This window comes from Primulina eburnea, chromosome 6 (assembly GCF_022965805.1).
Source record: "Primulina eburnea isolate SZY01 chromosome 6, ASM2296580v1, whole genome shotgun sequence".
NCBI lineage: Eukaryota > Viridiplantae > Streptophyta > Magnoliopsida > Lamiales > Gesneriaceae > Primulina > Primulina eburnea.
In genome coordinates, this window is record NC_133106.1 from 27,410,589 (window position 1) to 27,427,904 (window position 17,316).

The following is a 17,316-nucleotide window of genomic DNA, read 5'->3' on the forward strand; positions in this document are numbered from 1 at the left end:
GTTTTCAAATGTTGATAGGTAAACTGACCGTAGCTCAAATATTGGCACTCCAAAAAGGAACAAGGGATTTTGTTGTCTACACAGATGCATCGAAACAGGGGTTGGGCTGCTCGTCTATACTGGAATGTGCATATTCTGGATGTCCGGAGACTTAGATCTAGTGTTGGGCTGCTCGTCTCTACTGGATTCTGATCACATCACCCTCAACTCAAAGTGAAGAACTGAGAGATGGGACAGAAGCTGCACATTTCAATAGAGACGAGAAGCCCAACACAAGATCTAAATCTCCGAACATCCAGAAAAAAACTTGCATACATTTTACTTTCTGTTTACCAATCAGTTTACATAGTTAAATCATTATTTAAATTGTTCTAATCTGTTAGTTTAGCTTCTTTGCACATATTTTGTTAACCAAATGATATTCAAAATCGAGAATACCAAATTCACTTTCTTACCAGACTGAATTATTTTTGAACAAATAAATTTTAGAAAGTATTATTCAACCCCCTTTCTAAATACTTCAACTGATCCTATCAATATCATAGTTGATATCATGTTCTTTCACGTCTTGCTGGTTTAAATAATTTTAAGAGAAGGTTATCATTTAGTATTGCTATTGTAGATGCATTTTGTCAGCACATGAGTTACATTTGCTGAGTTTTATAAAACTCATTCAGTTAGTTTCATGTGGTGGACATAAGAAAGGTTAGTACGAAATAGGTTTGATGAAGCGATGGAAGATCATATGCCAAGTTGTTGCGACAGGAAAGGAATAAAAGTGACATGATATTAGTCTTTGTAAATGTGCTCATGAATATAGTTTTGAAATATAATTTCATAGTATAGGAATGATGGAGTCTTCATGGAAAAAACCCTCTCCTGCTTATGATTATAGTCGTTTGTAAATTTCTAATAGCACTACCTTTGGATATGTAGATGTTTGGATACAAGATGTTTGCATCTTCCTTGTGATGTGGACCAAGTCCGGGGAAATGCTTCCAAAATATTTAAATACACATCTCAACTATTCATGTGTTCGTAATTTATATGTCACCTTTAAAATATTGATTATTTGTTCCTCATATGTTATAACTAAAATGCTACATGCATCTAAATTAAGTTTAGGGTGTCACAGTTACCATCTAGCCTCAACCCAGTGCTAACAGATTCTAGTCCATAGCCTGGTTCCAATATGCTAGTAGAAATTGTTGTGCTCCGATGGACTAAATTTATCTTGGAGTACAACCGAATTTCCTTTCGGTCACTTTTCTGAGAGGGACTCGAGGCTTCGAACTCCATCCCAACATATATAATAGTACAATGGGAATAAATCAATAAAAATTATAGAGGCTAGTTGAGGTAGGATCCCGTGATCAAGGAGAAAAGCAGTCCATTCAGACAACAATTGTATTGAGAGCTGAAAATAAAAACTACAGACGGAATAATTTGAGGTTACCTATGCTACATAAAGACCTCTCAATGTGTAAAGCAATGGCATTGCTGTATTTGTGGTTAAACTACAGAAAACAAAAAAACTATCCATGATCTACAATAGAATACATTATATACAGTTCACAACCAAGTTAAAATCCACCAATGGAAAATTCAAGAAAGGGAAAACAAGACCGTCACCTTGGTGCAATGGTGGGAATGACATTACTGACAAGATCACTACCAGAGATGTCCTGCGAAACGCATGGGTTTCGCAACGTGGACGATGAAGATGATGGAGTCACAGTAGTTACAGAATCATCAGTGACTACAGATTCTGTTGTCTTGGGGTCAGACTCGGGCATCATAAGCCATATGCTTTCGAGTTCCGTTACCACTTCTTTCATACAGGGCCGGTTATTTCTCACCTCTTGGCAACATTTAAGAGCTAGATTTATTAACTTCTCGACACATTCAGAAGGATAAGATCCCATTCGCTCATCAATAACAGAGAATATCGTACCAGAATGATATGCGACGTTGACCTATACATAAACAAATGCAGCAAAACAAGTGATTTTTCCTTCTGATTCTCCTTGTCATTGCTTTTTCCCCCTTTAAAATTTAATTTTTTGGAGGGGAGGGGGTTGGGAAAATGCATAAAAAGAACATTGTTCAGAGACTAGGAGGCGGTTACTTTCACTATCTATGTAATAGCGTGTTACCTCACGAACAATGTTTTTGCCATGAGAAATAGGGTGCATTCCAGTTAGTAGCTCCATAAATACGACTCCAAGACTATAAACATCACTTTTGTCTGTAAGCTTATGCGTAAGGAAGTACTCTGGATCAAGGTATCCCTGCAAAAATAAGATGTCAGCAATTTTTCAGTGATAGACTAACAATGAAACTTAACTCAGTTTCACAAAATGAATCCAGATATTTGGGTCTTGCAAAAAAGCCTGGCCTTAAAAAATAGCAAAACCATTACATAATGAGCTAATATTTTAATCATTCTCACCGGGGTGCCCTTGACAACAGTAGATATATGAGAAGGTACATCCCCTTCAAGCTCCGGCACTGGAGCTAGACGTGATAACCCAAAATCAGCAACTTTGGAATTAAACTTAGAGTCCAACAATATGTTGCTTGCTTTGATATCCCGATGAAATATTGGAGGATTGGCTTCTGTATGAAGGTAAAGAACACCTTTGGCTGCACCCAATGCAGTTTTCACCCTCATTGCAAAACGCAGAGGCACTTTAGACTTGCCTGTATTATCATGAAAGAATAAATGATTGCCCAAGGACCCAAAACTAAATGGTTGTATCAACACCTCAAACAATAAGATTTGTCACCCAAATTGCATTGGCAGGTAGTATCACACTTGTATTACTAGGAAAATATTATACAGAAATACAAATAAAATTTGAGAAACTCATTTGAGTGGAACGCTTCTGAATATTACCGGATAGATGATCTCTCAAGGTGCCATTTGACATGAATTCATAAATCAACATCTGCGCCATGAAATGCATAATAAACAAGGGCATCCAACTTTTTTGGGAAGAAATGTAATAATTCAACGTAACTTGTTAACAAAAAAAAAATAAATCATCAAAGAATCACAAATGCATATTTTCAATTCACTGTACTGCTACACTTTGGATAGCAATTATACTCCGCATGAGCCATTACTTTTTTATTGAGAGGCTAAATGTAAGTTTGCACACATGGACAAGAAGGCTACCTGCTCATCGTCTTCATCACAGTATCCAATCAATGAAACCAGGTTCCTATGATGCAATCGAGACAAGAGTTCGATTTCTGTGAGAAACTCCTTCTCACCTTGCAGTGATCCCTCCAGTGCACGCTTTATAGCGACAACTGTTCCATCATTCAGAGTACCTCTATAAACTTTTCCGTAGCCGCCTTGCCCAACCACGCTCGTGCAGTCAAAATTATTTGTTGCCAGAGCCATTTCATCATATGAAAAATCTTTCACACCATCAATTCTGAGGTTGATCCTAGATGCTGCAGTATCACGTAACGATACATCTCAAATAACGTAAAATCGTCCAATTCTAATCCCACTGCTTCAAGAAAAGATATTGAATTCGACGTAAATGCTTAGACACATCGCTCACAGAAATCCTAATTCAAGAATAGTAATCTATTACAGACTTCGGCTTAGGGGGTTCTAGGGGGTTGGGCCAAGACAATAAGATACAAAATGGCCCAAACAGTACAAATACAACTATATTAAAAGTTCATACTAGGAGAATCTAAGAAGGTGAGATAGAGTGAGATTTTACACGTGAATAAAAAGGAGAGAGTTGGTTATTCTGTACTCTGAAAACACATTTTTCTCTTTGCTATCACTCGTGGGTTTCTTATTGATAAATGGGTAATGATCCAAATACCAAAAATATAATAAAGTTCCTAAGGATTCAATCAACTAAGGCAGACACACTCATGGTTATGTCCACATGTGTCAACATGGGCTGGTGCCTAAAAAGGGGTGAAATTTTATTCCCGACATCAGATGCAACACCAATGCAAAAAAAAGAAAAGGATCTACTCACAAAGATAAAATAAAAGAACACTGGACACTCACAATGGCGTCTCTTAGAAGACTTGTACCGCTTTTGGATGTGCCGTTTCATTATGAGAATCGACACAAATGCAGTTAGAGCAACTGATCCAGCTATTGTACCAAGCAAAATCCCTGCCAAAGCTCCCTTGCTCATACCAGGACGTGACCCTGTAAATAAAAGCTAAGAATTGAAAGAATATTCCAAGAGTGCAATGAGAACGAGGGCTCTTGCAATTAAATTTTTAAAGATCAGAGCGTGTTAGAGGGAAGAAAGCCTTCAGTTTACCTAAAAACTAGAGTACCTAATTTTTGGAATTAAATTCTAAAATTATTATTGCAGCCTTATAGGCAAAGTACATTAAAGTCCTAGCCATAAAGTAATAACATAAAATGACATTTTGACATCACAATGTGGGAGATAGATGAGCCAAACATAATTCTGGAAATTTAAACATTTGACTTCATCGACTGCTTTCTACAGACGTAAATGTCAGGTGAAATGTGTGTTATGATAAAAGAAGACATACCATCGGAAGGATATGTGAAATTGAGAAACTCGTAAGGTCCAAAAACTTGGGTTTCATGAACTCCCCATACACTGAACATCTCATTAATCCAAAAAACTTCACTACTGTTAAATAATGAAATTTTTGTATCATTGTTGTACTTTGGGAATACCCTCAGGTGCATTCTCAGACGTGGTCCCTTTTGCCACGCAGCGGAATCAATGTCAAGCTGATACTTCTCCAATTTGAGTCCAGAACTTAGGTACTCTTTGAATTGATCTTCATAAGGAAGAAAATACGAGAACCCAGGACTCTTCAAGCGATATCCAATATACAGAGGTGCAGCACAGAAGCAACGTCCAACAGAAGCTGCCAGGATGGACTGATAAGGAGGTCGGCATTTAGGATCACAACCATGGACCCTTGTAAAGTTTAACCTATAACTGAATTCTCCCTCATGAGACCCACAGAACTGAGTCAAGTTACTAGTTGAGCATACCGGATTCCCTCTAAGCCTGAATTGTTTAGGTAGATATTCAAAGAACGAGAGAGAAAATCATAAATAACCACGAAAATATCTAAATCAGAAAGGGAAGTTATTGCCAATGTTAAGAAAATTATCAAATGGCAAACCTGATGGTGGCATTGGGTTGGATGGAAAGACTGCCCGTTATATCTGAAAACGTATTGTACTCAAAATCTCTGCAATATCAAAAAGTACACACATGCATATCAAAATAATTGGGCATACTTAAATTCCATTCTTATTAGAAAACATTTATTAGAGTCTAATTTAATTTATAATCAAGGTCAGCTTGATCATATGCTCTTATAATAAGCAGAAACTTTTTTTCCTTAATCAGACTTACAGAACAAGTCCCTCAGATGCATTTAACTTCCTATTTTGCCAAAGGACGGATGAAACAGAACCACTTAACGAATTGTTTGCTAGGGACCTGCAAAGGGAATGCACAGAATTGGATTTACTTAATACATCTCACATCTTTGAAAGAAATATTCATGTAAGCTAAACCAGGAACAATTGGTGAGCTACTAAATCATGAATTAACAAGCAAGAGAACTAATTGTCAGCACCATTACATAACAAAAACCGAAATAATAACCGAAAAATGGGAGGAAGTTGAAAGCTTACAATTTCTGTAAATGGGGAAGCCTTGTAAAAGTGTCAGGAATCGTTCCATTTAGATTGTTGTTTGAAAGATCCCTGCAAAATAGAGTTGCTGAATGTTTGCCAAAGTGATAATAAAAAACTAATAACATTCTAAATGATTGCCCACATTGTAGTGATGTTCCGAGAAAGTTCATCAGTTGGTATAGATCCGCCAAGCTGGTTCTGGCTCAAATCTCTGAAATTGAAAATGTTAACAGGTAAGAGTAAGCGATATAAAATGACACACACACACACACACACACACATACATGTCAATATCATAGACAGTCAAATGTCAAAACTGTGTGTGTGTGTGTATAATTATATATATATATTATGTGTGTGTGTTGTATCCCAAATACACATGTTGCCTGGTGGACAAAAGGTCAATAACATAGAAAATCAAATGTCCAAACATCCACTTGATCCAACAGAATATACATATACTTACATGTAAGCAATATCAGTCATGTTGCTCCAATTAGGAATTGGCCCCTTCAAACTACAGTTCCTTAGACTCCTGATGTCGCCAATAGAACATATTAAAACCAACAGTACTGAAAAAAACTGAATAATTTTTCTTGTGAAACTTCTGAGCTTGGAAGACCAAGTTAGTGTAAAGCCAAGAAAAGATCCCTAAATGTACTCTACAGAAGATGGGACACAAACCCCGAAAACAGATTTATGCTATATATCACAAAAATATCATAAGACATGCAATTATAGACTTACAGTTTTAAAAGGCGAGACATGTTGCCATATGAGGGAGGAATTGTTGTCCCCTCCAAATTGTTGTTATCAAGTTGACTGGAAAACGGAAATGTGAAATTAGAAAAAGAAACATCTTGGTTGCATGTGCATCAAATTTCCAGCCAAACAATGCTCAGCCTTTTAATACTTCAGCCAAATTAATAATAATATATTATAATTATTATCTGATTTAAATGAAACACGTAACAGAATTATTTTTTTTAATTCAGGCATGCACTAAAAGACCTAATACCAGGATCAAACACGTATGTAGGACAAAAGCAACACATTCATAGAGAAGCTCTGAAAGTAATTTGAGAAAAAAGGGCAGGAATAAGTTAAGTTTTGTTGGGGAAACACATCCTGGAAGCAGGTCATAAGTAATGTAAGACCACATATTCAATTTGCAAAACGATAACAAGGCAATGATAGCATACAGTATCAGTAAGTTTGACATTTCAGACAGTTCTGGTGGAAGGGGTCCAGATAAATTGTTGTTGTCAAGCAACCTGGAAAAACACCAAGTTACTAACCATCAGACGTTAAACATGAAATGGAAATAAGAACTCAAGGATCCCTGACTCACAAATGAACAAGAAACGGAATTTGGGACAGCTCTCGTGGTATTTGCCCACTGAGTGAATTATTATTCATGTGACTGCTCAGAATACAAAGAAGGAATCAGATGAATGAAGGATTAGTCAAACAACCAATCAATCTAAATATCTGGATTAGACAAAATCATAAAAAGAAAAAAATTACTTCTGAGCTGAATTAGGCTTATTTAATCTAGTAATTAAGAAGTCCACTTACAAATGTTTTCCGTTGATCAAATTAGCGAATGACTTGGGTATTGGTCCAGATATTTGGTTCTGGTCGATTTGTATCCTGTTCAAATTGGAAAGATTACCAAGCTCATCAGGCAGTGAACCTGTTAATTGATTGCCATTCAGCAGCCTGCAACCAGAGAAAGGAATTCATGGTAAGGAATGCAAAATAAGCCAAACCTTTCAGAGAGAAAATGGTTCTTCTTAGAAATGGCAAATTTAGAAATTCAAATTTCATACTTAGTTAAAAAAACCAGCACAAATATATTTCCAAGTAATTTAGGGTTTTGGTCTTCTATATAAAATCCCACACAAAAAAGTTAAACAAGAGTAAAAATGAAAGAAAAAAATTGAACATAGTGATCCTTCAACTCACAATAGCTCTAATGATGTGAGGTTTCCTATCTCCTTCGGGATTGCTCCTCCGATGTTATTCCACATGATATCCCTATCAAAATATTATAACCTAAGTTATTAAATATCAAATAATAAAGTAGAATATGTGTCAAACAAAAAAATAATAATACAGTAGAATATGAAGTATGATACTTACAGTACTTTCAGATAAGATAGAAGGCCAACTTCTGGTGCTAAACTTCCTGAAAGATTCATATTAAAAAATGACCTGGTTGGAAAAGTTAAAATAGATAAGGCATCATCCGGACTGCAAGAACCAGGCAAAAATGTATTTAACACACAGTCAACATATTGGTGGAAGCATCCAAGATGTCCACAAAATTCGACACCTCGTACCAGGGTATAGAAGAATCCTATACAAAAACATCTATTACAGAAGATGAATAGCTCATAAAAATTCATAGGTATGGTTTTCTCTCTCCATCAAATATCTTTTACAGCACGTGTTTATCCTTCATGTTCATTTCATAAAAACGGAGACACAATTCCTGCTTAAAAAAAACATAGCAGACACGCAAATCTCAATTTGCCATCTCGACAAATTGGTCCAACTTAAACCAATCATGTATGGGAGCATACTTCCGATAATGTAGTGGAACATAAAATGAAAGGAAGGCAAGAATAAAGATAATGGCAAAAAATCTGAGTGTGTAATTTTATGATACAAGGAAGAAAAAATCACCCAGAGATGAATTCTTACAATTCTCTGACATGAAAGTAACCATCACCCAGTGCGGTATCGTTATAGCAGATAATCCCCGTCCAATTTGATGCACAAGGATCCCCCCTGTTCCAGCTGCGAAGTTCTTTGGGGTGATTGTTCAGACTTTTCTTTATGGAAAATAATGCATTGACTGCACGAAAGATTGAAAGTTGTTATGATTTCAAATTAATTCAAGCAAATAGAGCATTTTGTGTTTCCTTTTCATTGTATTTGTACTAGCTAAATTGAATAAAATCAGTATAAGATCCCTTAGACAAATAAATTCAAAACTGATATATAAAAAAGGACACTACCAGGATAGTTAAGCGTGGTTCAAATTTATTTAAACATGCAGCATAGGTCTATATCAAAACACTCATGGATAAAAAATTCAAAAGAACATAAGAATATATAAAAAGCAAATGTGGGACCGATATTTAAGAAAAGAAAAATAAATCTGTGGCCAATACTTAAAGACAGACAGATTCTCTACTCTTCGACTTGGATGTCCCTCATTGTGTTTTAGCCAGAGTATCAATATCTATTCAAATTAAACACCATCTCTGAAACAAATTTCTATACACATAAGATCCTCTTGTGCATCATGAGGCCATTTTTGCACTGATACAGTAACACTATACTGAACTTGTTAACCTATATAGGTCAACATGCGAAAAAATCCTATCTTGAAAAACTTTTGTTTGTCAAAACATTCCATAGAGTTCCATAATCCTTTTAAAAGCTAAAAATAAGAAAAAAGATAATGTTTACAAATGTTCTCTCCTAAACTAATTAGTCTGATCTAACACAACACACAGGATAGCAGTCACGCGCTGATTTCAAGAACATTGACTGGTTTTCAGCCAGTTTCAAGAACACATGCCACATTTAAAACGAGTCTACATTAACATTTCAAAGCTAGACTATAATGATAATGGAAACAACAAACCAGCTATCACATCAAATTCCCGAGTGTTTTAAAGATTTACTAATTGAAAGGAACATGAAGCGGGAAATTTCGGGAAGTTCAACAAAGCAAGCCTCCGGACTAATTCAAATCACAGAGCAATAGCCTGAAAAAGGATACCTTCTCAGGTTGAGACCAGAACTTTTTAAGTAATGAAATGCTGACATTTATAATCTACATATCGATTTCCCCCTCCACCAATTTCTAATTCAGTTTAAACCAGCTGACTCAAGAAAAAGAAATTTTTTGGAAACGTTAGCTAAAGCACAATGCATTTAAGATTAATAAAGAATCCATTAGAAAATCTTATACAGGTACATCCCAATGGGCCAATGTAAATAAAACTAATTCAAAAAACCTTAAACAGGGACATCCAAATGGACTGAAGTAAAGAAAAGGCTAAGGAAGGAAAAGACTTGATGAATCTGAACGATGACAAATCACAGCTTCAAAAAAAATCAACGTAGTTAATAAATGAGATACCAGATCAAACAATTACCTTCAGTTGGATGAGTTTTTTGACTATCTGCACCAATTACCAACAAAGTCCAGCAGCAAAAAAGCACGATCAGCTGATTTTTACAAGCTTTGGGCATCCCACGAACACACTTTTTTCCAAGATTGTCGATCATTTCACACCTTTTGAGCCAACCTAAGATAACATTTAGACAGACATCAAACTTAACAGCTCAAAAACCTTCCCTCGGCCAGGAACTAAAATACAAATTTGTCAATTGAGACTAGAAACCAATTTGAAACAAATCCAAATAAAGTAAACCAATAAGACAAGAAACAAAAGACTACATTACTTCCAATCAAACAAATTTGGTCCAGTGCAAAACAAACAAGAGAGTACAAAAAGAATTGTCAATCAAATGCAGAAAATACGGACACATACCTATACAACTCCACTAATAAAATCCAATTCTTGATTAAAAAAATTCAGTTGAAGGGAGTTGGCTGCAGGTTTTATCTGTAGCATATCATAAATGGTTTATTGAAAATGGAAAGATAGAATAAGTAAACGCACGAAACCGGGGATTGACTTGGTCGGCTACAGAAATATTGGTGAAAAGGGTGAATAGAGCAGCAGCCATCTTTTTCAATCGATAATATTTCAACAGCAAAAAATATGGAGTTGAATTGAAAACAAGAACACATGGTTGGCACATCCATTAGTTTATTGATTGATGAGATTCGATAGGATTTATTGACTTTCTGGGAGGAGGAGTTGTTGAACAACTCTTCGTTTACACTTTCTTGCATTATGCGACAATCATTATTGGTGGAATCAAACTAAGGATAAGCTTTTTTTATGATCACGGGTAAATTTACATAATTATATTATCAACTCATAAAAAATAATATTTTTTTATATAAAAAATCAGCTCAAATAAAAAAATTTATGAGGTCGTTGACAAGATATCAAATCAAAACGAAATTACTTAATAAAAAATGAGGTATATCAAGTTTAAAAAAATGATGTATACATAATGTCTCATATGATACGATTCTCACATATATTCGTGAGACAACCTGATCTAGGTCAATACATATATTGAAAAAATAATATTTTTTATGGATTGGGTCGAAGATCTATCTCACAAAATTGATATGTGGGACTATATATATATATATATATATATATATATATATATATATATATATATATATATAATATTTTTTCTTAAGAAAATGCAAAAGGTAAAAACTCTTTATTATTGCATTTAAATACGAGTTTTTTTGTATTCGTGTCCCTTATAATTTACATATAAATTTAGTGGCTTTATATGTCTCGATTAAATAAATATTAAGAATGTGAGTTAATTTTTTTATTTATGACTTTTTGTTATGATGATGGAACCCGTAAAGGTTACTTTTCGATGCACACTGAATAATGATAGAAACATGAGTTTTGTTTTCATTTAAAATCAATAAAATAATTCGAACAAGCAACGTAACAAACAAAATTATTTTTCGATTATCAATTAAGATGAATAAAATTGAGTTCGAATTTTATCGAGTTAAAAGACTGAATCAAAATGATTGTGTGTGTGTGTCTGTGTGTGTGTATATATATATATTGTTCGTAGGTATTCTTTTATTATATTTTGGGAAATCATGAAATAGAAATGGGTCAACCAAATGACTACGAGAAAATAGTCGAAGCAAGAGTTTGACTCTTTTTCCTTAAACAATATTGCCCTGCCCCGGTGTTCATAGTTGTTGGCAATTCATTTCTCAAAATACAATGACTACAGCTTTAAAATAGTAACAATACAAATTTTAAAGTCACAAGAACTTGAAAATATTTAGAACGCAAACTTTTCAATTTCGAATTCTAAGCGTTAAACTTAAAAATCAAATCCAAAGTGTTTAAATCTTGCAAAACTTGAATTTAACGCATATGCTATTGGTGATTTAGTTAATACAAAATTGGAATCGTATAACTTTTTTATATAATACAATAAATGTCATATAATTTTTATGTATATTTTAATAATTATGTCCATATTGAATGTATTTGCATAATATAATTGAGATTTGAACACAAATCTAAAGCATGGATCTTCCATATCAAATCAATGCAATAGATAAAAATATGACTTAAGCGTACTTGAATCCATAACGATATATATTTGATGAAGATTCGAACATTGAAATCTTCCACATCAAAAGGCTCGCCATGAGTTCAACTGCCCTTCTTGTTAGCGAGCTAGTTTATGAGAGAATGGCTTTCACTTTTCTTCTTTTGCATTTGTTCAGAATTTTATGATATTGAGATGTCAATAAATTCAGAGTTGTGTATGAATTGAAGACTTCAACTCATATTTTATAATTGAAAGAGTTACAAACTTAATTTATCTATAATTTAGCCTCTGACAAATTAGTAAATAAGAAGATAAAGTTGCTACACGAGATAATATCCATATTTAAATTTTATGCTACAAACCCGATAAGTATAACTAAAGGAGATCACTTGAACATCTTGAAGAAACACAACATCCAAGCAAGCAACATGCTCGTGAAAGGCCGTGGGTGTCATACCTTAGTGACCATATCTATGTCGGCAGAGCATTTATTGCATGTTGGAATTGGCTGAATTCATTGAATTTCAAACGTAGTGGTTGGGGAATAATTGGCACACGTTGTGTGACCAAATTTGATAAGTTTGAAACGTAACCTTTTTGTTCAGACGAGGAATTGCATCTATAAATAGATGCATTCCTTCATCAGTTGGAGCATCCCAATCTCAAGTAGCATCTTGAGTTCTTTCTTCTCTCATATGAGTATTATAATATTTATGAGGTGTTTTGTTCTCCTGTATTAAGAGAGTTGTGTTCTCTTTGGAAACACAGTGAGTGAGTTGTACACCACAAAATATTATAGTGGAAATTCTTTTCATCTTGCCCGTGGTTTTTACCCTAATAATTTTTAGGGGTTTTCCACGTAAATCTCGGTGTCCAGTTTATTCTTTATTTTCGGGTTTTATTATCTCAAATTCCGCACGTGGGACCAACAAGTGGTATCAGAGCCTTGGTTTAAAATTTCTTAAAATTCTGAGTATGCTCTGTGGTTGCAGCCTAGACTGATCTTCCACATCAGAAAAGATTTTTCGAGATTTTTTATTTAAGACGGGATTATTTTGTCCGGTCTACTAAAATTGTCGTAGACATAATGGCGGGAAGGTACGAGATAGCAAAGTTCAACGGAAGCAATTTTATGCTGTGGAAAATTAAAATACAAGCAGTTTTAAGAAAGGAGAATTGCTTGGCGGCTATTGGAGATAGACCGGTGGAGATTACGGATGATGGAAAGTGGAATGAGATGAATGATAATGCTGTTGCCAATTTACACTTGGCTATAGCAGATGAAGTTTTGTCAAGTATCTCTGAGATAAAAACAGCCAAAGTTATCTGGGATACTCTGACAAAGATGTACGAGGTCAAGTCCCTACACAATATGATTTTCCTAAAGAGAAGGCTTTATACTCTTCGGATGGCGGAATCTTCATCGATGACCGACCATATCAACACACTAAATACTCTATTTGCCCAACTCACTTCCATGGGGCATAAAATAGGGGAAAATGAACGTGCAGAGCTTCTACTTCAAAGTCTACCAGATTCATACGATCAACTCATCATCAACATTACCAACAATATTCTGATGGGCTTTCTAAGATTCGAAGATGTCTTAACTGCGATTCTCGGAGAAGAAAGCCGGCGCAAGAATAAGGAAGATAGGTTGGTATCCTCGAAGCAGGCAGAGGCGTTACCGATGATAAGAGGAAGATTTATGGACCATGACTCCAGTGGGAGCCAAAGACGAGGTAGATCAAAGTCAAGAAGTAAGAAGAAAAATATTTACTGCTTTAAATGTGGCGGTAAAGGGCACTTCAAGAGAGAGTGTACGAGTATCGATAAAAGTTCTCAAGGAAATGTGGCCAGTACTTCAGGCAGTGGTGAAATATTATTCAGCGAAGCGGCAACAGTTGCGGAAGGCAGGCACAAATTTTGTGACACATGGATTATGGATTCAGGTGCGACGTGGCACATGACGTCTCGGAGAGAATGGTTTGATCATTATGAACCAGTCTCAGGAGGATCTGTATTCATGGGAAATGATCATGCCTTGGAAATCGCTGGGGTCGGTACTATCAAAATTAAAATGTTTGATGGCACCATTCGCACCATACAGGAGGTACGACATGTGAAAGGACTGACGAAAAATCTTTTGTCCTTGGGGCAATTGGATGACATCGGGTGCAAAACTCGTATCGAGAATGGGATCATGAAAATTGTGAAAGGCGCGCTTGTGGTTATGAAGGCGGAAAAAGTTGCTGCAAACCTGTATGTTCTTTTGGGAGAAACACACAAAGAGGCAGAACTAGCTGTTGCATCAATTGGTTCAAGAGAAGAATTAACGGTGTTATGGCATAGAAAGCTCGGGCATATGTCAGAACGAGGGTTGAAAATTCTCTTAGAACGGAAGCTGCTGTCGGGACTTACAAAAGTGTCACTACCCTTTTGTGAGCATTGTGTTACCAGTAAACAAAACAGATTAAAGTTTGGCACTTCTACTGCCAGGAGCAAAAGCATATTGGAGCTGATTCATTCGGATGTTTGGCAAGCACCGGTTGTATCCCTAGGAGGAGCGAGATACTTTGTCTCGTTCATTGATGATTTCTCTAGGAGATGTTGGGTGTATCCAATCAAGAAGAAATCAAATGTTTTCCAGGTCTTCAAAGATTTCAAGCGCGGGTTGAACTTGATTCAGAAAAGAAAATCAAGTGTCTGAGGACTGACAATGGAGGAGAATATACCAGTGATGAGTTTGATGCATATTGTCAACATGAGGGCATCAAAAGACAATTCACGACGGCTTACACACCCCAACAGAATGGAGTGGCAGAGCGGATGAACAGGACCTTGTTGGACAGAACAAGAGCTATGTTGAGGACTGCAGGTCTGGAATAGTCATTTTGGGCTGAAGCAGTCAAAACCGCTTGTTATATTATCAATCGTTCTCCTTCAGTGGCGATTGATCTGAAGACTCCGATGGAGATGTGGACCGGGAAGCCGACAGATTATTCTCATTTGCATACATTTGGAAGTCCGGTGTACGTTCTGTACAATGAGCAAGAAAGATCAAAGTTGGATTCTAAATCCAGAAAATGTATCTTCTTGGGTTATGCTGATGGAGTAAAGGGGTTTCGCTTGTGGGATCCTACTGTTCACAAGCTTGTCATCAGCAGGGATGTTATCTTCGAGGAAGATAAAGTAAAGGGAGACAAAGGCACACAGAATTCAGAAACTACTATATTTCAGGTGGAGAATAAGACAGACGAAAGTCAAGTTTCTTGTGAAGCAGTACCAGAGCACGAAGAACAAGAACATGTTGAGTCTGAGGTTTCCAATGTGAGGCAGTCAACTCGAGACAGAAGACCACCGTGTTGGCTTTCAGATTATGTCACTGAAAGCAACATTGTATATTGTCTATTATCAGAGGATGGTGAGCCATCGAGTTTCCACGAGGCTACTCAAAGCTCGGATGTATCCTTATGGATGATAGCAATGCAAGAAGAGTTGGAGGCTTTAGACAGGAATAAAACTTGGGATCTTGTTACACTACCACGAGGGAGGAAAGCCATTGGAAACAGATGGGTCTATAAGATCAAGCGTGATGGCAATAACCAAGTGGAGCGATATCGTGCTAGATTGGTGGTAAAAGGGTATGCTCAGAAAGAAGGCATTGACTTCAATGAGATATTTTCTCCTGTGATTCGGCTTACAACAGTCAGAGTGGTGTTGGCATTGTGTGCGGTGTTTGACCTACATCTAGAACAGCTAGATGTAAAAATGGCGTTTCTTCATGGAGATCTTGACGAAGAAATCTATATGCTCCAGCCAGAAGGTTTTGCAGAAAAAGGCAAAGAGAACTTGGTTTGCAGGTTGAAGAAATCTCTGTACGGTCTTGGAGGAGATCGGACACAAACAAGAGAATGTTCCTTTGTTTTGTGACAGTCAGAGTGCCTTGCACATCGCAAGGAATCCAGCCTTTCATTCCAGGACAAAACACATTGGAGTACAATTTCATTTTGTGCGGGAAGTAGTAGAAGAAGGAAGCGTAGATATGCAGAAGATCCATACGAAGGAAAACATAGCTGATTTTCTGACCAAGCCAGTGAACATTGATAAGTTTGAGTTGTGTAGATTCTTAAGTGGCCTAACAGAAACGTAAGCAGTAGGGAATGGCAAGATTGAAAGGATGTGTGGAGATGTGTTTGATTATCAATCAAATCTCCAAGTGGAGAGAAATGTCGGCAGAGCATTTATTGCATGTTGGAATTGGCTGAATTCATTGAATTTCAAACGTAGTGGTTGGGGAATAATTGGCACACGTTGTGTGACCAAATTTGATAAGTTTGAAACGTAACCTTTTTGTTCAGACGAGGAATTGCATCTATAAATAGATGCATTCCTTCATCAGTTGGAGCATCCCAATCTCAAGTAGCATCTTGAGTTCTTTCTTCTCTCATATGAGTATTATAATATTTATGAGTTGTTTTGTTCTCCTGTATTAAGAGAGTTGTGTTCTCTTTGGAAACACAGTGAGTGAGTTGTACACCACAAAATATTATAGTGGAAATTCTTTTCATCTTGCCCGTGGTTTTTACCCTAATAATTTTTAGGGGTTTTCCACGTAAATCTCGGTGTCCAGTTTATTCTTTATTTTCGGGTTTTATTATCTCAAATTCCGCACGTGGGACCAACAATCTATACTCGTCGAGTTGGTTCCAGAATACTCCATGACAACTAGTCACCATGTATATTTCTTTAACAACGAATTTATTGGCAAAGCTCTTCAATTTTGACAAATCCCTATTGTTGTGGAGAACATGAATGCAATTTATTATCACAAAATATTTTTATGGTCTTTCAACACTATCCGTAAACCATAGCCATGTGACAAAATTTCACTGTCATATTCCATCGTTGCATGTTTCATAATATGCTCTGAATATTGTTACCATGTAGAAGAGACTATAAGTGCATGCTTAGTACGTTTCCAAAATATAGTCTTCAACAATTAATAATACATATCATATTGTGGATCTACAACTATCTAGGCATCCCACAAAATAAAATCTGAATTACCAATGATCTCCAATTGGTCTTATATTTAATATATGATACTTCTATAAGAGCCTGGGTCATGGATGACCCGAGAAATTAAATAGATAGCCCATATCTGAGTCAATATGCAGAGTGTTTTCTTCAGCAGCCGGGCAGGGAGATGTCCGAGACATTTTCTCCCCGGGCATTCAGGAGCCCGACCTCTCATGAAAACTCACGGGAAATTTTTACCCGGGCTACCTCGAGAAGCGCACCACACTTGAGTATATCAGTATGGGTTACCTTGTGTTTTGCAATCATTATTGTCA

The 17,316-nt window shown here is 36.2% G+C and overlaps 1 protein-coding gene across 5 annotated transcripts; it reads right to left on the bottom strand.

The window, feature by feature from the left end:
- Positions 1-1,373: 1,373 nt before the first annotated feature.
- LOC140834031 (probable LRR receptor-like serine/threonine-protein kinase At1g06840) lies at positions 1,374-10,644 on the bottom strand. 5 transcript variants are annotated; one of them, XM_073198607.1, is made up of 21 exons: positions 10,399-10,644; positions 9,868-10,020; positions 8,399-8,552; positions 7,835-7,906; positions 7,658-7,729; positions 7,268-7,411; positions 7,041-7,112; positions 6,892-6,963; positions 6,437-6,511; positions 6,156-6,224; positions 5,832-5,900; positions 5,687-5,758; positions 5,403-5,489; positions 5,167-5,235; positions 4,555-5,048; positions 4,049-4,195; positions 3,182-3,465; positions 2,900-2,951; positions 2,453-2,703; positions 2,157-2,291; positions 1,374-1,976 (listed from the first exon to the last, which is right to left on the bottom strand). In XM_073198607.1, the coding sequence occupies exons 1-21, from the start codon at positions 10,538-10,540 to the stop codon at positions 1,629-1,631; spliced, it is 3,033 nt and encodes a 1,010-aa protein (XP_073054708.1). In that variant the 5' UTR covers positions 10,541-10,644; the 3' UTR covers positions 1,374-1,628. The 5 variants fall into 5 exon arrangements, with proteins under 5 accessions (XP_073054708.1, XP_073054710.1, XP_073054711.1 ...); XM_073198609.1 differs by having other exon boundaries at positions 10,267-10,643; XM_073198610.1 differs by lacking the exon at positions 10,399-10,644 and adding an exon at positions 10,178-10,231.
- Between the last annotated feature and the right edge of the window lie 6,672 nt (positions 10,645-17,316).